This window comes from Chrysemys picta, chromosome 8, assembly GCF_011386835.1.
Source record: "Chrysemys picta bellii isolate R12L10 chromosome 8, ASM1138683v2, whole genome shotgun sequence".
Classification (NCBI taxonomy): domain Eukaryota; kingdom Metazoa; phylum Chordata; order Testudines; family Emydidae; genus Chrysemys; species Chrysemys picta.
In genome coordinates, this window is record NC_088798.1 from 89,223,516 (window position 1) to 89,246,394 (window position 22,879).

General features: G+C 55.9%; 1 protein-coding gene across 3 annotated transcripts in view; it reads right to left on the reverse strand.

Moving 5' to 3' along the window:
• The window catches only part of ABLIM3 (actin binding LIM protein family member 3), a 116,303-nt gene that overhangs the window by 34,600 nt on the left and 58,824 nt on the right, over nt 1-22,879 (reverse strand). For all 3 annotated transcript variants that reach the window (XM_065554937.1, XM_065554936.1, XM_042850814.2), the window contains 4 exons: nt 17,035-17,218; nt 12,083-12,195; nt 2,448-2,574; nt 580-673 (listed from right to left, as the gene is read on the reverse strand). In XM_065554937.1, the coding sequence (XP_065411009.1) occupies nt 580-673; nt 2,448-2,574; nt 12,083-12,195; nt 17,035-17,218 (518 nt within the window). The remainder of the gene's footprint in view (nt 1-579; nt 674-2,447; nt 2,575-12,082; nt 12,196-17,034; nt 17,219-22,879) is intronic.

Genomic DNA, 22,879 nt, shown 5'->3' on the forward strand with positions numbered 1-22,879 from the left:
GTACCTATCACCTGGGCCACATCAGCCAGCCATATCTATTACCACAGTCACCTGTACCACCTTGCTACTGCCCTGCAAAGTGGTGCTGCTGCTTCTGCGGCTAGACTCCAATTCCAGAGGACAATGCTGCTCTGTCCCACCCCAACCCCTGGGAGCCAGCCATTTCTGCACTCAGGATACCAAGGTCAGTCAGCGTCCAGACCTCCATATTATAGAGGAGGAAACTGCAGCCCAGTGACGGCAAAGGGCTCACCCCCAGGTGCACAGGAAATCAGTGGCAGAACTAGGAATGGAAATGAGGACCCGCAGTGGCCTGCTCTAGCCCATAGATAACACTACCTTTCAGTCATTTGCATCACCCGAGTGTGACCGGAGGGGCCGTGGTTTGCAGAGAGTGTGATTTAGGGAACACCCAGTTAAAATGGCTCATGACAGGGCTTAGGTCACTGACAAAACTCTCAGGGGGTCCCCTTTGCAAAGGGCTGGCTAGATGGTTCCTCTTCACCGTGGGTGGGATTCACTCGCCCAGCCCTCTGCTGCTGGAAGGAAGCTAGCAGTCTTCTGCCTGCCCCAACTCACCTCCAAGACCCTGCCACTGATGTACCGGTCACAGGTCTCACACTTAATGCCGAACTGGGCATGGTAGTCAGATTCGCAGTATGGAACGCCGTCCCTTTGGAGGAGAGAGGGAAACAGGAAGTGAGAGGAGGGCGAGGGCACGGGGCAACTGAGAGACCCCTCCACGTGATACGTGGCTTTCACTGCATCAAATGGCTCAACTGAGATGTGGCCTGTATTAGAACGACCTCCCCAGAGGGGTGTTTGCAGGAAGGCTCTTCTGCTGTCAAGGGAGCAAGCAAGTGACCATTGGAAGGTTGGTGATGAAGCAAGAGGGCAGCTTCTTCAGTCGTCACCCCTCCTACCACAGGTTCTCCTCACCTACCCCAACCCCGCCCCTCCCACCCTCTCCTCACCTACCCCAGCCCCGCCCCTTCCCACCCTCTCCCCCCCCATGGGCTCTCCTCACCTACCCCAGCCCTGCCCCTCCCACCCTCTTCCCCCACGGGCTCTCCTCACCTACCCCAGCCCTGCCCCTCCCACCCTCTTCCCCACACAGGATCTCCTCACCTACCCCAGCCCTGCCCCTCCCACCCTCTTCCCCACACAGGATCTCCTCACCTACCCCAGCCCTGCCCCTCCCTTCCTCTCCCCCCACAGGCTCTCTTCATCCTCCCCCCCGCGCACTCTCCTGTGGGCTCCCCTTCTGTCAGCTTGTTTCCCCTGCAGGCTCCAACTCATTGCTCACTCCACACAGGGGCAGGGCGAGGATTTTATTACAGGCTTCACCTTCACGCCTCAGTGCTTCTCTCAGAGAGCAGCAGGAGAGCAGTTCCAAGCGCAAGGGAACTCTTCCTGCAGGCCAGGTGTCTGATCCCCCCACACCCCAGCCAGGCCAGGCTCATGCAGCCCCTCCGCCCCCAGGAGGACTCCTGGGCTGCCTGTCAGAGGGCCCCATGCTACCCTTGGTGTCTCAGACCCACCGCATTTGCACAGACCACAGCAATTGTTTGGAGCTGCTGGCCCTTGACCAGCTTCAGAGGAGGGGATGGAGTGGGGCTCCTGGGGCAGCTAAGCCCTGCTCTGGAGTCTGAGGAGGAGGAGAGGAGTGGTACGAGGGTACAATAGAGTTGCTCTTGCCTGCTAATGTGACTGAATGCGCCTGCAGCCTCCTAGGGCCCATCTAAGCCTGGCCTGTAAAAGCCTGACGGCGGGCATGCTTCATGAGCCGAGACCGTGCCAGAAACCCTGCAACCGGCCAGCATGCAGAGCAAGAAACCCTTTCCCTGCTGCCTGCTCTCAGCCTCAGACAGTCACAAATATACATGGAGACCACAGTCCGCAAGGCCACTGCTGTGCCCAGCACCACAGCCACCAAGGGGTGAGGGACAGTGACAGCCTGCCTGCACCAGAAGCACGGGCCACTCGAGCTAATGGAGACTCTGCCCCGGGGAAGCAGGACCAAGGCCTATGACAGGTACTTGAGCAGATGTGCTGTTCCATTCAGAAGAGGGCATGCGTGCCACATACTCACCAGCCAGCCCGTTCCCTGCGCAGTAGCATGTCTCGGAGGGATTCCGACAATCCCCCTCCCCATCATGGTGAGCCCCTTCCCTAAGTCTCCTCAGAGACATGTCTAGAACTTCCAGGATGCATCCTTCCCACCCAGCTGTGGGGTGTGTGTGGAGACAGGTGATCAGCTGGCTCCCCACCCAGAATCCATTTCTGTGGTATGTGCTTCTGCTGCCCCTGCAGCCTGATGGGCGAGGGGACTCGTGAGCCTGCAGCAATCCCAGGGGTGTACACTAGCCCTCGGCCTCCTTGTTCCCTCCCCAGTGAGTGGCCACGGTGCAGTGAAGGATGACGGGTAGGGACGAGGAGACACTCACTTGCTGATGTACTCGCCAGTCAGGATGATCCCGCAGGTTTGGCACTTGAAGCAGCTGACGTGCCACTGCTTCTCCAGGGCCAGGAGCGACTGGCCGTGCTTGATCTCCTCCTTGCAGCCCGCACAGTCTGGGGAGACAAGGGATGGGGCAGAGCATGAAACCACCACAGCTTCCTGCTCCAAGGGGTTCTGCAGCCTGGCAAAGGCACAACTGGGAAAGCCATGCATGGTGAAATTGCAAGAGTTGGCAACACTGAAGCCCCGCTCTCATCTCACTGTCATCTAGAACAAGGTGCTGTGACTGGCATATTTCAAACTCTGCCCAAGCTAGAGGGGACATATTGAGACAGTTTGTTGACTTGTGCCATCATTCCCTAAAGTCTTGGGAGCCGGGACGGGATCCGGTGCACACCGAGTGACTCAAACGCACAGCCCCACACTTACAGCAATGCACACAGATACATACACACACACTCACACTGAGGGTAGGTCTGCACGGCATTCGGCAGTGTGATTGCAGCTCAGGTGGGCATACCTGCACTGGCTTTATTCTAGCAAGCGCAACTGAAAATAGCAGCGAAGACCCAGCGGCATGGACCCTGGCACTGGATTGTACAAGCTTGCCCAGAATCCGGAGTACATACTTGTGTTGACAGCCCACACCGGGGTCCATGCCACTTTATCTTCACTGCTATTTTTAGCCAGGCTTGCTAGAGTCAAGCTTGCAGTGTGGACATACCCACAGGTACACACAAATTCCCATACACAGACTCAGAGAGAAGTGTACACACACATAGAGAATCAGACCATTCTCTCCCTGTTCTCTCCCAGAATCAGACACCTTTTCACCCTCTGATATGGGCGCTGGGAGAGAGGCCTCTGATGAGAGCTACCCCAACACACATTGCTTTTTTTTTCTAATGGGAATATGCCTCTTCAGCACATTCCCTAATGAGTCCCAGCACTTTGCGTACTGCATAGCAAGCTTCCACAGTTGGTGCTAAGAAAGAGCTGGGCTCCTCAGAGGAAAACTGGGTGGAGTGCCAGGAGCACAGACAGCACAGGGGCAAAATGCACTGGGAACATGCCACGATTCTGCTGAGCAACTGGCACCCCCAGCCTCGCTCAAAGCAGATGGCCTCACTTGGTGGGCATCAGGGTGCGGCCAACCTGCTTGGCTCGTCCTGGTTTTCGAGCTGCTTTTCTGAAATCCTTAGAGCGAATGCTGGCAGGGAGTCATGTTTGGAAGGGGAATAAATACCAGTGACAGCCACTTCCCAGCTTGGGTGGATGGGGATGCAGCAGTCTGGTGTAGCCATGGACTCTTTGCCAAAAATTTCCCAGTGTTACTAGCAGCAGTTCAGCTCTACCAGTGGAAGCCCTGGTGCTGAGCAGGGTTTACCCAATGGGTCATGAGCTAGGTGACCCTGGGGTTAAAATACTGGCAGCCCTTGAATCGCATCCGTATTAGTGCTCCTTGCATGGCTCCCCCCTCGGGTAGCAATGGTGGGAAGTGTCTGGCAGCAAGCTGAGCATAGGAAGGGCTGTTCTCTAAGCTGTGTCTACATCAGCCCGCTGCAGTATTTACCAGCCTTCCTTCCTTTCCCATTTCCCTGGGCTCCCATCAAGGCTGGAAGCAGGAAGCATATGGGCCTGAGAGCCCTGGCTTTGACTCCTCTCTGCCCTTCTCTCTCTTTCACATCAGGGACTCTCTAGGATTTCAGGAGTCTGTGTGATACATGGACAAGGTGTTTCTTTTTAACCTCTTTGCTGCCGGTCTCCAGGGAGATTTCAGTCCCCTGTGCTATACGAATGCAGCAAATACAGTGCATTGCAAGCCAACTGAGTGGTAATCTCAACAGCACCAAAGGTGTGTTTTACCCACCACACTTCAGGGCAGCTGTGCAGCTCCATTTTACCCCCATGCATCTGCCTCATTGGGCAGAATTGGAGTGGCACACAGAGCAGCAGCTCAATTAGGCCCTTCTCGCGTGAGTCATTCTCTGCTGTGCTCTGGCACCTGCCCCTACATGGCACCACTCCCCCGGGTTTGCTGCTCACCCGCCTTTCAGGCTTGCTCCTGTTCTGTTGGCAGTCAGGGGGTCTTGGAGGAGACTTGCAGAAGCAGCCTGCAGCCTTCTTTGGGGATGTCCTCATCCGAGAACTTACCCTTGCTTTTGCTACTGGACAACAGTGGCACTTCCCTCGCCTCCCCCAGGGGTCCAAGGCTCTGCAGTCCCCAACTGGCTGCAGTGCCATGGAGGTGATAAGGGTGCAGGCCAGGAGCAGCGAGGGAAGCTGTCTTGGCTTATGCACATCCTGGATGCTGCCTGCAGCTAGTTATGAATAATCCATGCTGCCCTTGGGTAACCTCAGCTCTGCAGCCTAGCCAAGGAATATCTGAGAGAGGATTTCAGAGGCTATGGTCTCCAGGGCACCTGACCGGGAGAGGACATGGAAGTGGGTGGGAAGAAACAGATGACACATATGGTTCCCCTTCCTTTCCTCTCTGCCAAGAGCCTCCTAATGGACACTGGGGGTGGGGGAAGCAACCTTGTGCTGACTCAGCGCTAGTCTGCTCTGGCTCGGATAGATCTGGCCTTGCTGCTTTCATCACCATCATCTGGGGTCTTTCATGTCCAACTCTGCCAGGAGTGTCCCCATTGGGACAGGCGGTTCACTGGCCTCTCATGCCTGGGGCCGACAGGAGCATACTGTAACATGATGCTAAGGCCAGACTCCTGAGCTAGGTTCACACCAGATCAAACCATTGGCCTCTCCAGTCCAGTTCCCCATCTCTGTCAGTGGCCAGTACCAAATGCCTCAGAGGAAGCCCTGTAATGGACAGTAATGGGATAACCTGCCTGGAAGGGATGTTTCTTCCAGACCCCACCAGTTTTTGTTGGATCATGATTTGAAGCAGGAAGGGTTATAGCCTAGCTATATTTTAAAATCCTGTCCAGTGTAACTGTAGCCTCCACTCAGTTGGTGGGGGTCATGGGATGGAGTGGACACACGAGAGAGAAGTGGGGGACCTACCGTTTAGGGGTTTCCAAGTTTGGAGCAGACCAGACATCCTTAAGTCAAATTGAAATTAAAATGAACTAGATTTAAATAATAAATTGGGTTCCTCCCCCACTTTCCCCCGCACCTCCAGCTCCCTGAACTCAAGAGCTGTGGCTGGGATGCGAATCAAGCCCATGATGGGAAACTCCACAATTCAGGAGCCCACACCTTGGCCTTAGGTCTCGAGTGGGAAAGCAAAAATCCACCTTTTCCCCTGCCTAGTGGTGTGAGGGTGGATCAGCCAGCGCGGTGGGGTCTGTCTGGGTTCACTGGGTCAGTGCTGCGACTTTCACATTCTGATCCACAGACTTTTATGCATTAAAATCCCATTGAAAACAAAGAAAAACAGAAGGAAGAAGTCTTCCATGTCAGTTTCTAAAAATGGACGTTGTTCTCCTGAGAGGCTGAACCCCCGCTCCGTTGGAGCTGCCACCTGCTACCCTTTACGGCAAACACACATGCAAACTTCTCCACAAATGCAGGGCTGGCACTGCCCAACACACCCTGTCTGCCACCCACCAGCTGACACTGCTATGGTCTCTTGGGCACCTGCTGAACAGTGCAACATTCGCAGGACTCCCACCAGACTGTCCTGGCAGAGCAGTGAGTGACTCCTGCTGGTCTCAGTGGTGTCCCTTACTGGTGCTGCAGTGAGGGCTTGTGCTTCTGCCACTCAGCAGCTTGGTCCAGCTGACATGACAGGAGTTTGGTCACCAGGGCATGGCATGGCTCCCACTTATCTCGGTCTTCTGCCATCTGCGCAGGAATTATGCTGATGCAGTTCTCCCATGACTTGGATGGCAGCATACACAATATATGTGGGTACCAGCAAAGGATGGACCAGTTATTAACTCATTACAATCCCCTTCCTTGGACAAGGGCCTCAGCCTGTTCCCTCCACAAAGGGAGGGAGAAGGTAAGAGGTGAGAGCTCTAAAAGCCAAAGTGCAATGTAACTGGGGAGAACCAGGACAGAAAGAAAGAATGAGAAAGAGAGAGGAAAAAAGAAAGATATTGTAAACATAAAAGAAACACCAAGACAATCCTAGGCCTAATCCAAAGTCCATCAAAGCCAATGGGCACCTTTCCACTGCCCTCAATGGGCTTTGGCAGGACCGCCCAGAGGATTCAGGGGGCCTGGGGCAAAGCAATTCCAGGGGCCCCTTCCATAAAAAAAGTTGCAATACTATAGAATACTATATTCTCGTGGGGGCCCCTCCGGGGCCGGGGGCCTGGGGCAAATTGCCTCACTTGCCCCCTGTCACGGAGTATTGGGGGACTCAGGGCCCTGCACCCCCGGCTTCCTGCGATTCACCATGACTCTCAGCCAGCCAGTAAAGCAGAAGGTTTATTTGGATGACAGGAATACAGTCCAAGACAGGTCTTGCAGGCACAGACAACAGGGCCCCCCTCAGTTAGGTCCAGCTTGGGGTCCCAGGGCATCCCAGCCCACCCCCCTTTGGGGGGTCAGAGCCATCTCTGCCTCCCAGCCATCTCTCCAGCCCGCTTCCAGCACTCTGCCTTCAGCAACCCCTCCCACCGCCTTTGTTCAGTTTCCCGGGCCAAGGTGTCACCTGGCCTCCAACCCCTTCCTGGGTTCTCATGTTACACGCTCAGGTATTCGCCTTCGGGCAGACTCCCATCCCCCAATGCAGACTATCCTAGCCACACTCCCCTGTCAGCATTCACAGACCACAGTAAGAACAGGCCCCGTTCGTCACATCTCCCCCCTTCGAGACCGAACTGAGCAGGGTCACTTTAGCCAGTGACCCGGGGAAGTTCGAACCTACCCCCGTTCCCATGGATGCCCCCGCATCCCTCCCATTCCTTGGTGAGAATTACACCAGGCCCCTCCAGTTTCACGACCCCCTTAGGTCGGGGGTGCTTGATGGCCCTCGCAGTTCGCATGTGGGAAGGTTTATGCGGCCTGTGCCCTTTTCCCACCCCCATACCTCTGGGGTTCCAACTGGGCTGTGGTCTTCTCCCAGCGCTCCCGTCTGGAGGTCTGTGCTTTGGGCTCTCTTGGTTTAGAGCCGCCCTTTTAACCTTGGCCACCCTCCGGAAAGGATCCTTTATGCTGGGCAAGGGTCCTAAAGCTGTTTTCCCCTTGTCCCAGGCCTTCCTCCCCCTCTGACAGGGGTCACAGGATCCGCAGTACTGTCGGACAGTAACAAAGACCTCAGGCCAGTAAAAGCTCCGTAGCAGCCTCTGCTGGGTACGCCAGGTTCCCTGGGGCCCTGAGAGAGGAATGTCATGGGCCCGGCACAGCAGCTGGCGGCGATACTTCTGGGGTACCACCAGCTGCCTCCTGATCCCCCCTGACTCCATTTTCCCTGGGGGAGCCCATTCTCGGTACAGGAACCCCTTCTCCCACAGGAACCTTTTCCGGCCACCTCGTCCCATGGTCTGTACCGCATTGAGGTCGGCCAGGTCCCTTATCTTCCGCAAGGAGGGATCTCTCTGTAACTCGGCCTGGAACTCAGCAGCTGGGACAGGGATGGCCACCTGCTCTTTCTCGCCCGCTGGGTCTGAAGCTGCAGCCTCCCTGAGCCGTGTCCCTGGGCGTTCCCTCCCCACCAGGTTAGGGTCCTGCGCCTCAGGCAAGGCACCCCCCCCAAGGCCAGGGCGCAGTGCCCCTCGCCGGCTCTGACTGCAGGTCACAACCAGTGCCCTTTGGGGGTTGCTTGGCCAGTTCTCCAGGTCCCCCCCCCATCAATACCTCAGTGGGCAAATACGGGTGTACCCCCACATCCTTGGGGCCCTCCTTGGCCCCCCACTTCAGGTGTACCCTTGCCACGGGCACTTTGACTGGTGTTCCGCCCACCCCCGTAAGGGTCAGGTAGGTGTTGGGCACCACCTGATCTGGGGCCACCACCTCGGGCCGGGCCAGCGTCACCTCTGCGCCCGTATCCCAGTATCCATTGACCTTCCTCCCATCCACCTCCAGGGGAACAAGGTACTCTCTCCGGAGGGACAGCCCCGCGCCCACCGTATAAACCAAAAACCCTGAGTCTGGAGCATCCAGCCCCCTAGAGGAGCTGGCCTGGAGCTCTCCTCCCTCCTTAGCAGGTGGTACTCTGCCAGCCCCCCTTCCCTGGGAATGCTGCCTCTCGCCGGGCTGGGTCTCTACCCAGTCAACCCTCTGTGGGTTCGGTCTGCTCAGTCTGTGCCTGAGCCTGGGGCACTGGGTCCGTATGTGGCCTTTTTGGCCACAGTGGTAGCAGCCCATGTCCCATGGGTCCCCCCGAGTGGGTCGGATGGTCCTGACGCCGGATGTTCCCCTTTGATGGGGTTTTTCTGTATTTTCCCACGGGGAGGTCCCATGGTGACTCTCTCTCTGCGTTGTGGTGGGACTGTTCCTTTGGGACTCCTCCCTGTTATCTCCTGACCGGCTCTTTACAAACTCATCGGCCAGCCGGCCTGCATGTCGCGGGTTCTCTGGCTTTCTGTCCACCAACCACAGCCTCAGGTCGGATGGGCACCGCTCATACAGTTGCTCCAGTACCAGCAGTTTGACCAGGTCCTCCTTCGTCTGGGCCCCATCAGCCCACTTGCTGGCGTATCCTTCCATGCGGACGGCTAGTTGCAGATATGAGATCTCAGGGGTTTTATCCTGACTCCGGAACCTTTCCCGGTACATCTCAGGAGTCAGCCCAAACTCACGTAGCAGGGCCTTTTTGAATAGTTCGTAGTCCCCTTTCTCTGCCTCTTCCAGTTGGCGGTACAATGCCACGGCTTTGGGGTCCAGTAAGGGGGTAAGGACCCGGAGTCTGTCCGCGGGATCAACCCGGTGCAGCTCGCAGGCCGTCTCAAAGGCCTCCAGGAAGTCATCCATGTCCTCCCCCTCCTTGTGTGGGGCCAGGATGCACTTATCAAAGCTCCGTGCAGTCCTGGGTCCCCCCTCACTCACCGCAGCCGGGGGTTCGCTGCCCTTCAATCTTGCCAGTTCCAGTTCATGCTGACGCTGTCTCTCTTCATGCTGTCTCTGTCTCTCTTCATGCTGTCTCTGTCTCTCTTTCTCCTCCCGTTCATGCTGTCTCTGTCTCTCTTCATGCTGTCTCTGTCTCTCTTTCTCCTCCCGTTCATGCTGACGCTGTCTCTCTTGTTCACGATCCCCCAGCTCTCTCAGTTTTAGCTCTTTCTCCCATTCCAGCCAATTCCACTCCACGGATGCCGAAAGTCGCCGGGAGGATCCTCTGCTGGCCGGCGAGCTTCGCCGGGAGGATCCCCTGCTGGCTGGGGGGGTCACGGCGCCCTCGGTATTTGCTGGGCTCCTCCCCACCCTTCCCCTAGGCATAGGAAGGAGGGGTCTCGGGAAGCCCTCAGCAGCCGGCTGACCACTCCCAGCTGGGACAGACACTGGTGCCTGCGCTGCATTTGCCAGGCTGCTTCCCTGAGACACAGGGATCAGTTCATTCGCGCGATCTTCCGCCTCCAGCCGGGCAATGAGCTGTTCTTTGGTGAGCCTCCCAATGCGCAGCCCCCTCTGTTTGCACAGCTCCACCAGGTCACTCTTAAGCCGCTTGGCATACATCTTCCTGCTGGCCACTCACCGGCCTGTGTGCTCACAGCTCCCCACAGTTCCCAGGGGGACCCCTAGTGTGCCAGCCCTTCTCGAGGTCACCACCTCTCTGCCAGGGTCGAGCTGCAGACTCCTCCGGCCCTGGGACCACTCGCTGCGATCCCCCCGGGGGACCCTGTTACCGCAAAAGTCCTTCTCGCTGGTCACACACTCCCAGGGGTAATAACCGTCTCTCTCTCACTCTTCAGCACGCCTGGTCCCCGTCAATCCCCCTTCGTTTTACTGCTCCCCAGTCACTTACTGCAGGAAGCGCCGTCCACGAGGTGCAGTAGATCCCGCCGCTGCCACCAGTTGTCACGGAGTATTGGGGGACTCAGGGCCCTGCACCCCCGGCTTCCTGCGATTCACCATGACTCTCAGCCAGCCAGTAAAGCAGAAGGTTTATTTGGATGACAGGAATACAGTCCAAGACAGGTCTTGCAGGCACAGACAACAGGGCCCCCCTCAGTTAGGTCCAGCTTGGGGTCCCAGGGCATCCCAGCCCACCCCCCCTTTGGGGGGTCAGAGCCATCTCTGCCTCCCAGCCATCTCTCCAGCCCGCTTCCAGCACTCTGCCTTCAGCGACCCCTCCCACCGCCTTTGTTCAGTTTCCCGGGCCAAGGTGTCACCTGGCCTCCAACCCCTTCCTGGGTTCTCATGTTACACGCTCAGGTATTCGCCTTCGGGCAGACTCCCATCCCCCAATGCAGACTATCCTAGCCACACTCCCCTGTCAGCATTCACAGAGCACAGTAAGAACAGGCCCAGTTCGTCACCCCCCCCCCCCCCCGGGTGGCCCTGGGCTTTGGATCAGGCCCTGTGTGTGAGGGTATAGGAGGTGGCTGTTCAAACCCACCTACCATAGCAGGGCGAAGTGAGTAAATAAAACCCTAGCGAAAACCAGTGCCTGTTTCCCCTGGATGGTGCTGCTCATGTACAGAAAGAGAAGCCCTGGAGCTCGGTACACTTCTGAGGAAGAATGTGAGTGAGCAAGCAAGACCCTGCTTTTCCAGAGCAGCTGTTGGCAGCCCTGGGCACTAGATTGCTCAGTTACCTGTTGATCGCAACAAGTGCGCTGAATCTTGCTCTCAGATGTCACAGAGTGCCTGGCTTGTACCTCCTGGGTGCAAAGGCAGGAGGAGTGACTTGTCCTCCTACTCCTGGCCTTCCCTTAACAGGGCAATCCCACCTCAGACTTACACAGGCGAGGGGAAACACAGCATCCACATGGGGATCACAGCACTTTGCCCTTCCTCCCCTCGCTGCAGATTTTGGGTTTGGGTATTGTCCCAACAACCTAGGGCTGTCTTCAGAAATCCCACTGCAGACTGCTCCAGGCTGCAAAGGGCTCACTAGCAAAGCCCTGTCAGGCCATGAATACAGCATGGGATTTCCAGACACCAGTGGTGACCTGCGACAGCCATAGGGAAAGCCCAGGTGGAACTGGGAGATGCCCTGCCTGAGATGCCAGCTCCACAAATGAACCCTAGCCATGCCCACCTCACCAGTGCTCCACTACACTGCAATACTGGGGCCCTTCCCGTTATTCCCAGCACTGGGGAGAAATCCAGCATTGGGCATGTGCACCACAAGAGAAGCCTGGCACTGGGAGGGTCCCCTGCCCTGGCTGAGTGTCCGGGTTCTAATAGCATCTCTGATTGCTCGTGGGGATGGGAAAGCGTGGGTCTGTAACTGGGGTAGGGAACGTAGGGGCTATGAGAAGAGTTGTACAGAGTACATTTAAAGAAACACCAGGGAGCAAACAGATCACATTGCTGGCCCCACAAATGGATCCAGCTGCTTCTCTTCCTGGTACCTGCTACCATTGGATCTCTTAAAGGCACAGGCTACCCCAGGCATAATGACTTAGCATGGAGCAATGCCTCCATGATGGGCACTCTCTGCCAGGTCACATGATAGCACCAGGGATCAGAACCTGCCGGATCACCTGTCATTAACCCTTTGCAGACATCACACATGAGAGAGCGAGATCAAATCTATCCAACTTACGGCTCGGCCCGTGAATCTTGATAGGCTTGGAGCTGATCAGCGAATGGGAACAAGCTTGGCAGACGCAGTCTTTCCCGCTGAATGTCACTTTGTCTCCAATGGGGAACGGCTTCCTGCAGCCACAGAGAAGGCAGGAAAGCATAAGAAACACACCTCCCCTGCTTAGAACTCCAGCTAGGCTTCATGGTGGCTCCCTGGGCTAGTCTGTCCTTCTGATCCCATCCATGGGCCTCCGCTTATTCCCTCATGGGGCAGCCATTCAGGGCAGGGGCACCAGCTGCGGCAGTGTTGGTCCCACTCCGGAGTGATTGCAAAGAGCTACGCTGCACCTGTCTCTTCCCTAGTTTCTCCCGTGGTGAGATCAGACTGTCCAAGGGAAGGATGGAGCAGGTGTGGGGAAGATCTTGGAAGTAGAAGAAAGGGTGCAAGGGGCAGACCAAGCAGGGTGTCAGCCACACAGGGATTTACAGAGCTGCAGGGGAGGACTGAGGCAAGACAAAGGATTGCGTTCTTCCCCTGATGAGAAATGGTGATATAGGAAATGTATACACGCACCTAGATGAATGCACACACCTACAATCAACCACACAGTGAGACATACACCTGGAGAAGTGTACACCCCTACATCCAACCACAGTCACACACATAGAGATACCCCCCGCCGGAGAACACACCCACCCACACCCGAACACAAGCACACACAGGGGCATGCACCCACCCCCAGAGATATGGGTGCAAAACATCAAGAGACACATGCACAAACATTCATGGATTCCAAAGGCACAAGAGACCACAATGATTATCTAGTTTGACCTCCTGTATAACACAGGCCAGAGAACTTCCCAAAGTAATTCCTAGAGCAGATCTTTTAGAAAAACATCCAATCTCCATTTAAAAATGGCAGTGATGGAGAATCCACCACAACCCTTGGTAAATTGTTCCAATAGCAAATTACGCCTACTGTTAAAAATGTGTGTCTTATTTCCAGTCTGAATTTGTCTAGCTTCAACTTCCAGCCATTGGACTATGTTACACCTTTCTCTGTTAGACTGAAGGGCCCACCATCAAATATTTGTGCCCCATGTCGGTACATATAGACTGCAATCAAGTCACTCCTTAACCGTCTCTTTGGTAAGCTCAATAGATTGAGCTCCTTGGGTCTGTCCCTATAAGGCATGGCTTTTAATCCTTTAATCATTCTCGGGACTCCTCCCTGGATCCTCTCCAATTTATCAACATCCTTCTTGAATTGTGGACACCAGAACTGGACACAGCATTGCAGCAGCGGTTGCACCAGTGCCAAGTATAGAGGAATGCATCAAAAACATGCAGGAATACAGCCACACAAAGGCACAGATGTCCACAGGGACAACACATGCACAGAGACAAGGACACGCACAGTCACACATGCAAACACAGGTGGCTGTCTCTGCACTGCTGCTCTGCTCGGGCGGCAGGGCACACAGAGTAAGGCGCTGTTGGTGGGGAGGGTGAGTTTCAGTGCCTGGGTGTCAGAGTACAGAGCCAGATAGGAATAGCAGAGTGGGCTATGGGTTAGCATTGAGGGGCTGCAGCAGAGCTGGGTTGGGGGTCCTAGGACTGGAGTAGCAGGGGTGATGTGAGTCAGGAATGAGGTGCCCTGAAAGGGCAGTTTGAGGGGAGCCTGCCCAGTACCTGGTTCCAACCCTCACCCTTTAATGGTCCCTTGATTCACAATGTTAAAGTAATAGCCCAACCCCCTCCAGCACTGCTCAGAGCTGCCCTACAGGAATAGAATGTCTAGCCCTCTCCAGACAGATTTACAGTTCCCCATGAACATTAATAGCGCCCTGTGACACACTGCTGGTGGTTCACTGCTCCGTGTCAGCAACTCTTCTCAGGCCTGACAGACTCACTACACCTAACACACTGTTGTCATGAGATACCCAAAAGGTGGCATGTAATATATCACTGGAAAACTAATAACTCACTGATAATTAATATTCCTGCCTGAACTGTGTACAGTAAATCCACAAAGGACTTTATAGACAGATGCTGGAAATATGTGACTGAAATGTGTTTAAACCAGGCATGTCAGGGGGAGTTTATAAACTGGTTTTCTCCAGACAAAGGAAAGAGGCCAACACCTCAGAGCAGGTGTGACCAAATTCAATGGGCTATTCATTGGTATGGGAGGTTGTAGGAAGAGATAATTTGCATTGTGAAAATCGCTGGCAGGGGAGAAAATCACCAGCAGGAGAAGACAGCCTGGTGTCTACATCAGACAGCCTTGTGTCTGCACCAGACAGCCTGGCATTCATAGCCAGCAGGGAAAGGAACTTTATCTGGGGATACATTTCAGAAGAACACATTTCAAAGGTTCCCTGGACTATAAAGAGAGGGGGAGTGAACCCCTAAGTTATCCTTCACCTGAGGAGACAAGGAAAATCAGCGCCCGGGAGTCTGTGGGGAGCCTGACTAAGCTAGCCAGCCATTGCTGGAGGAGGAAGATTGCTTAGGAAACTACCTTGAACAATGACTGTAGCTTGTTAAGTTAGGTCTTAGCCATTAGAAAGTGGTATTTTTACTGGGGGGGAGGGGTTGTTTGTAACTCTTTCTACCTTTAGCCCTTAGACCTGAGCTCGCTTAAAATCTCTCTCTTTTTGATTAAATAAACTTGTTTCACTTCTACCTAAACCAACCCAGTGCTTTAATTGAATTGAAGTGATTGCTAGCTCCAGTCCAGATACACGCTGCTGTTTCTGTCTCTTTAAAGGAGCAGTGAACTTAAAACCTTCTGTGAGCATTTCAGGAGAGGGCTGGACACTGCAGGGAGACAGTTTGGGGGATATTTGGGACTGGGTGTTGGTGTCACTCTGCAGCAAACAGTAACTGGGCAGGAGATGTGACCTGCATTCATGTATGCTGGCTGTTGGTCTCCGGGCTGAGGGCCACAGCACCATAGCATGCATTTAAGACACCTAGAGCTGCAGGGCAAGTGGTGACACAACCCCTTACAGGTCCGGGTTGAACCCCAAAATGTCAGACCCCTTCAGCGTCCGCAGTAACATTTATCCACCTTGTACTAACACTTAGCGTGTCAGATCCTGACATGCTCTTAGTCCAACTAATGCACCTTGGCAGTAATTACCACCAGTGCAAAAGGGTCCTTGCAGCAGCAAGTCACCTCATTCCCTTGCACACGCTGGCTCAGGGAGCCATATGGCCATGAAGACCTTAGCTAGGGTTACCATATTTAAGGTTTTAAAAAAGAGGACACTCCATGGGGCTCTGGCCCCGCCCCTTCCCCGGCCCTGCCTAACTCCACCCTTCCCCAAAGTCCCGCCCCAAATCTGCCCTAGCCCCGCCCCAACTCCACCCCTTCTCCAAAGTCCCCGCCCCAACTCTGCTCCCTCCCCTGAGCGCCCCGCATTCCCCCTCCTCCTTCCCAGCCACGCAAAATAGCTGCCCAACAGCTACTGGCTTCACGGTTTGCCAGGCAGCCCCCAGACCTCCAGACCTGCTGCGCCCCCGGCCGGGCGCTTCCCCAGTGCAGCTGGAGCCCGGGAGGGGAAGCGCCTGGCCGAGGGCACAGGGTCTGGAGGTCTGGGGGCTCCCCGGCAAACCGTGAAGCCGGTAGTGCTCAGGCAGCTCGGCTCTTCAGCTACACAGAGCTGAGGTGTCTGAGGGGAGCAGCAGCAGCTGCCGCCGCAGCGGGGAATCTGCCTGCAGCTCACAGCCTGCCGGAGCCGCTCAGGTAAGCAGGGGACTGCCGGCATTTTCCCGGACATGTTCGGCTTTTTGGCAATTCCCCCCAGACGGGGATTTGAGGACCAAAAAGCCGGATGTGTCTGGGAAAATCCGGACGTATGGTAACCCTACCTTAGCACCACCTCTGCTGAGGAACACGCTCTCCTGCTAGTTCTTTCTTTCTTTCTCTTTCTTTCTTAAACACAGTTCTATGCAGTGTCTCTGCACGGCAAGGCCATTGTAAGCTTCTCCCACATGATGCTGCCAACACACCTCACCCCTGCCCTTAGCACCCTGCTATTCCAGTCCTGCACCCCTGCAGCTCCACCAACGTACCTCAACCCTGCCCTTAGTGCCCTGCTATTCCAGTTCGGCATCCCCGCAGCTCCACCAATATGCCTCAGCCCGGCCTTTAGCACCCTGCTATTCCAGTCCTGCACCCCCGCAGCTCTGCCAATGCACCTCACCCCTATCCTTAGTACCCTGCTATTCCAGTCCTGCACCCCCGCCTCTGTCAATGTGCCTCAGCCCAGCCCTTAGCGCCCTGCTATTCCAGTCCTGCACCCCCGCAGCTCTGCCAATGTACCTCAGTCCAGCCCTTAGCGCCCTGCTATTCCAGTCCTGCACCCCCGCCTCTGTCAATGTGCCTCAGTCCAGCCCTTAGTACCCTGCTATTCCAGTCCTGCACCCCCGCAGCTCTGCCAATGTACCTCAGTCCAGCCCTTAGTACCCTGCTATTCCAGTCCTGTGTGATGAACAGATTCTCTCCATTCAGTCAAGCTGGGGATTGTGTACAGCCAGAGGGTCTGGCTGGGAATTCACCAAAGCCACGTTCACTAGTAAGCTCAGCCAGGCTTGGAACCCAGCTCTCCAGGGGTGAAAGGTGAGAGTTCCGGCTTGCTTCCCTGTGGCTTTCACTGAGGCAGGAGATGGAAGACTTGTTTATTGGGCGAAGTGGGGCAAAGTGGGGTAAGGAGAGAAGATCCAAAGAATGTATGTATGCCCTCCCCCCTCCCCCACGCAATGTCCCTGATGGGAATAGTATGTTTGCTATGTCTGAGGGCACCCATTACAACAAGCTACAAAATACATTTAGGGCATTGCTGAGATGGGTGCATTTGCCCCGGCGCTGGGCTGAAAACCAGCAGTACCTTCCCAGCTTCAGGCATTGGCCTGCTCCTGGGGTGGGGGTGTGGTACCCGGCAGCTGCATGTCCAACTCACCTGCACATGCTGCAGACAAAGCACTTGGGGTGGTATGTCCTGCCCAGGGCAGAGATGACCTCTCCAGTGATGAAGTCGTGGCAGCTGTCGCAGCGGGTCCCATAGAGCTGCTGGTAGTCATGGGTGCAGATGTACTCCCCGTTCTTAAAGAAGAAGCCTGATTGGGCCAGGTCACAGCCGCACACTAGAGAGGGAGAAAACAGCCCCGAGGGGAGAAGAGTCAGCCCAGCAAGCACCTTCACAAGCTGGGCACGTTTCCTCCAAGAGCTTCCGAGAGGTGCCACGAGACGTTTCTGAGTCAAGGTGAAGTCATTGGGGGGTCAGCCTGGGCTAGCACAGTCACAGCATCTCAGCAAAGCACTTGGTACACTCCAGTGCATGCTGCACCCATTCCCATAAGGACAACAGCTGAGGGCACACAGGGAGTGAGGCCATGTGTTCCCCCCATCGCTTTTACTGAGGTCCCCTCAGTGGCCCTGTATCTTCACTCCTGGTTTCCACATTCCTCCCTTCCCTACAGCCCCACTTTTTTTCAAAACGGTTGCAACTTGGCCTACGCACATGGGAGCTTTGAATTAATCCTCAGAGAATAAGCATTAAGGTGAAGCACTAACTGCTTTGACCATCATAGCCTGCTGGGCTGGACTTCTCTATAGAACTCGCCAGCCGCGTCCCAGTGCACACCAGGAGGGTCTCTGGGAAAACCTAGCATGAATTCTTCAGCCGTAATCTCTCAAATATGATTGTTCCAAAAACTTGATCAGGAGCCTTGGGGGCGGGGATCTGGCCTGTGGACTGCAGACATCTCAGTAGGTTCCTTCCTTTCCACAGCCGGCCAGCCCTCCAGCTCTGAAATGTTGAGGGGCCAGTGGGCACCTTCTTCAGCCCCACAAGATGTCACTGTTGGGCTGCGGGCCCGGTCCAGAATGAAGCCTCCTGGTTTTGGAAAGGGATGGGCCGTGCTGAGAGGAAACTGTAGGCCGCACCCAATGGTCAAAGGAACTGGCCAGCAAGATGATTCCAGTGCATTGCAGCCTGGCATGACCGAACATGGATTGGGCTAATCTAAGAGCTGCATTATTCCCTCACCCTGCCCACCACACCTGATGGCACCTAAACAGGGTCAGGCACATCCCCCTTCCCTCTACATTTTGCCTTTACAAATATCAGAGGTTTTTATTTTATTTTAATTGCTTTAGTGCTCGTGAAAGTGATTGCCAGGTAGTATTAGCTAGCACCAGGCATGCTGGGGACAGGTGCCATGCAAACTTCTTCCACACAGACCCACCCCTAGGGCTTACGCACTGGCAGGCTCTTCCTGTAGGCTTGGCTAGGAAAGAGGCCATGTAGCTGCAGTAGCTGTCCAATGACTCTAATGGACCCCAAGGCCGTCAGAGCTGCTGTGCCAGGTTTGGAAAGGCAGCCACCACCTCCTTCATCACCTGCTGTGGCACCAAATTACAGTGGCACCAGCATGAAGTGAGTTTCACGACTACGAGTCTGACTTTTACCCTGCATCTCTTTCAATACCAATAAAGCATCACACGCTCCAGCGATTGTCCTTTGAGCAGGGGTACAGAACTGAGGGTCTTCCAATGAAATCCCCACCTTCAGCCCAGGAGCTCTGCGGCAAGATGGTGCAACTGCAGAGAGTAGCAGAGCAGAGCATTCAGTGGCACAACCCATCCAGCCTGGACGGTGGATCTTCTGCTCCCTTAGTTTTGCCCGTGACTTGGGACTGTTACCAGGAGCTTTTAAACCACCCCAGGAAGCTCCCATGGGTGACAGGTGCCTCTTCAGTTTGCTTCTTTTAAAAGAAATCAAGAATCAGCAGGATTCAGTTGCTGCTCCTGTTATCTTGTCATGGCAAAGGCATTCACAGGCCTGGAAAGTCGCAATGGGAGTAGGAGCACAGGGCTGCTGATGCTGGAGACAGGAACAGAACTAATCTCAGCCCATTAACTTCTCCAGGAGAAAGAGGCTGCCTTCAGAACTGCCATGCAGGTGGCATGGCTGAACGATGCATGAAAATGTCTGTCGGGGGCTGAGTGGCCAAGGAGTGCTGCTTGCTTGATGGGGCAGGCAAAGAGCTAATTCTGGTCTGCGAATGGATGGGCCCCAAAGCCCTCACAGGGTGTGTGTGTGTGATTTGACATCACTGCATCAGCTGGGGAGAGAAAACTCTTGTTTCAGGCTCTCTTATATACCCTCCCATTCCCCAAGCTCAGCAGAGGGATCTGAGCACCCAGGAATGAGGCAGCAGAAAGTGCCAAGATTATCTCAAAGCACTTTATTGACATAAATGCCCCAGAGTCCCTTTGTGCCATAGAGAGGTATCATCATCCCTATTTTACAAGTGGGGAAACTGAGTCACTGGGAAGGGTAGTGACTTGGTGCTCCAAGGTCACACAGGAAGTCTGTGGCACCTGCCACAACACTGGGATGAAACTGGCCCTTAGTTCCGTGCTCTAACCCCTACCCCATGCTCCCTCCCCTAGTGCCAAGTTGTAGAACAGAACAGCTAAGCTGTGCGGGGAGTCCAGCTTACATTCAGGGGGGCTGGTCTGCACTTGGAGAGGGGGACCAGACTTGCATGGCGCTTGGAGAGACTTGAACATTCAACAGAAGTCCAGCAACCCTTTGGGGTATTTAGTGCTAAGCCGAGCAGCTCAGCGTCCTGCCAGCCACGCTCTGTGCAGCTCTCCTGTGCGCTTGTCCAAGGCATCGCTGGCCTGGGAGTAGATGTCTGCCCAGTTCCCCGAACCTTATGTCCTGCCAGGGACACTTACCATGAGGTCCCAGTCAGTCTGCAAGAGGAGCTTCTCACCACAACCCTTCTTCTCACTGCCTCCACTGATACGTCCTGCTCAACCCTCAGTGCCTGGCCTAAGTCAGTTCAGGAAGCAGCTGGAACGCCCCAAGCTGCAGAAGCAGCACGCAGCCCCCCCAAAGCCTGCAACCAGCTGTTTGCAGTGCTGTGCTTCTCCCACCTTTGCACAGATGTGCTTCCATTCCCAGCTGGGGACAGGGCCACCTGTGAGGTAATGCTCAGCTCCCCGGGCCTCTCGGAACAGACAGCGCTGTTGCTTCACTCGGTAAGCAGCTATTGGGCAGAACAAAAGCAGGTGCCTCCTCATTCCTCCTGCTGCATCCTCCAGGTACCGCAGTGATGAGGCTGGATGGACTCAGCGCAGGCCCAGACACAGAGGCAAGAGTTGCAGAGGCAGGTTTTGGCCCCATCTGCCCCAGGGCCAGAAGCACGTTGGCGCTAACCATTGGGCAATGGCTATCGAGCGCTCTGGGCTGAGGGCAGGCCTGAAAGCGAGGAGGCCAGTGCAGGGGCTGGGGAAAGGTGAGACTGGGTGGGGAGGGAGCTGGGAGGGACAGGTGTGGGAGGAGGGTTTCCTCTCATAATTTATTCCCTTTCACTTTGAAATCAGACGGCAGCCACTGCCAAGCTCGTCCCCTTTGAAGCTGGAGCCAGTCTGAGCTCTTTGTCTGGTGGAAGAGTTTGCAGTTTTGCACAGATAATGCAGTGGGGGAAGGGTTTCTGCAGCAGAACGCTGTGCACCTGCAGGCCAGCACCGAGAGCGACCTGGGCCCGGTGGGTGGGGGTGTCTGGGAATCTGAGGCTGGCTGTATCCTGGGGAGGTCCCTATGTACACGCAGGGTGGTGCGTGCATGCAAAGGAGACGTACATATAGATATATATATTCAAAGAGAGAGATAGTGTGTATATGGGGTTGGTTCTGACTGTGGGAGAGACCAAAACTACCTGGGAGAGAGAGACCCTCCTCCCCTCCCGTGCATGAAGGAGTCATTAAGTGCCAGCGATTTGTGCCCGGGTTAGCGTGAGGCGATGGGAACTAGGAGGAGCAGAGGTCTTTAATAAATCCTGGTAATTCTGTGTTTTACAATTTATAGATCCCGCTATTGGCCCTCCTAAGAGCGGCTCTTTAAATAAATGGACTAAGGAGCCCTTTAGCATCTGTTCAGGGCCATTAGCTTTAACGGCCTCTCAGCTCTGCTCCCCTTAAGCCCCTCCTCAGGACCAGGGGAGGAGCCCAACTGGCCCACAGTTGCTCTCAGCAGTCACTGCAAATGGCCCAGGAAGAGCACAGGGAGCTGTGCTTGGGCGATGCACAACGGTGGGCGGGGGGAGCTTTACGCCTCCAGGAGGCAGGCTGCCACGCAACTCAAGGCACTGCGTCAGGAAGGCCTTGCCAGCTGTTGGGAATGGGATGGCCCCTGCATGAAGTGAGTTGGTGACTCTCACAGTGCAGTTCCTAGTGAACAGGTGTCCACAATACACAAACCACCGTTACAACCATACGCCCCATCCTCCACCCCTAGTTGGCTCATTCCCGGAATGAGGCAAGTCCCAGGATCTGGCTGAAATTAGAAAGTAAGAAGCCCGCACTTCTTCTGCACAGGTTGGTGAGCCTTGTCAAATTAATTAACTGCTATTAACCGTTCATTTATCCAGTGCAGTAAACATACCTGGGACTTTGCAAACACAGATGGGGTCAGGTGCATTTCCCATCCCAGCTCCCGCAGGAGATGCACTGGAGCCAGGCTTAACATCCCTAACTTGGCATCTTTCCCGATCTGCCTTATTAAGCGTGAGAGTGTCTTTGAAGCCCTGCAGCAGCACATGAAGGTTGGGGGTGTGCTGGGGGTTTCTCCTTTGATCAGCCTGTGTGAAAGCACCTCTGGATCAAATGCGCTGTCCCCCGGGAGTCCCCTGAGGGAGTTTAGCCCGAGCTGCAGTACATGGCCTCCTGGAGCACACTGATTTCATCCCCATTTCATATCAGTCAACTTCATTATTGTGGAATTAGTCAGTTACCAGTCGACGACCCTGCCAGGAGCAGCTCTTGGTTTCTGCCCCCTTTTCTCTAGGTTTTATCTCAGCTGGGGCCAGCTCGCATCCAGGAAGCCTGGGGGCAGCAGCATGGCTCAGAACAGCTACTCCCTTCTCCCCTCTCCCTGGGGCAGGAGGACTACTAGGATACTAGCTGAGGCAGACTGCAAGGCCATGCATGCAGATCAGAATCATGATGCATGAGCGGAGCTGTGCACAGGTCCAGCACTAGGAAAGCAAAGGGGGGCTGTAGGGCAGGATTAAGGTGCCCTGGAAGACTCATGTAGGATGCCAGGACTAGACTAGCAGATAGGGTGACCAGCCAGCAAGTGTAGGGTTACCATACGTCCGGAATTTCCCGGACATGTCCGGCTTTTGGGGGCTCAAATCCCCGTCCGGGGGGAAATCCCCAAAAGCCGGGCATGTCCGGAAAATCGGGAGGTCAGCCGGGCCAGGCGGGCCGGCGGGGACCCCGGCCGGCGGGGAGCCGGGTCGGCCGGGCCGGCGGGGACCCCGGCGGGCGGGGAGCCGGGTCGGCCGGGCCGGCGGGGACCCCGGCCGGCGGGGAGCCGGGTCGGCCGGGCCCGCGGGGACCCCGGCCGGCGGGGAGCCGGGTCGGCCGGGCCCGCGGGGACCCCGGCCGGCGGGGAGCCGGGCCCGCGGGGAGCCGGGTCAGCCGGGCTGGCGGGGACCCCGGCCGGGGGGGAGCCGCGTCAGCCGGGCCCGCGGGGAGCCGGGGGTTTGCCGGGCCGCCGGGGGCCGGCAGTGCTGGGCGGGCCGGGGGTGGTCTGCCGGGGCCGGCACCCCAGGGCCCAAGCTGACCCAGGCTGGAAACGCCGGGGGGCCAGCCTGGGCCGCGCCTCCTCCCCCCACACCCCCCTTACCTGCTTTAGGCTTCCCGCGAATCAAATATTCGCGGGAAGCAGGGGAGGGGGCGGAGACTTTGGGGAGGGGGCGGGGTTGGGCAGGGGTGTAGGCGGG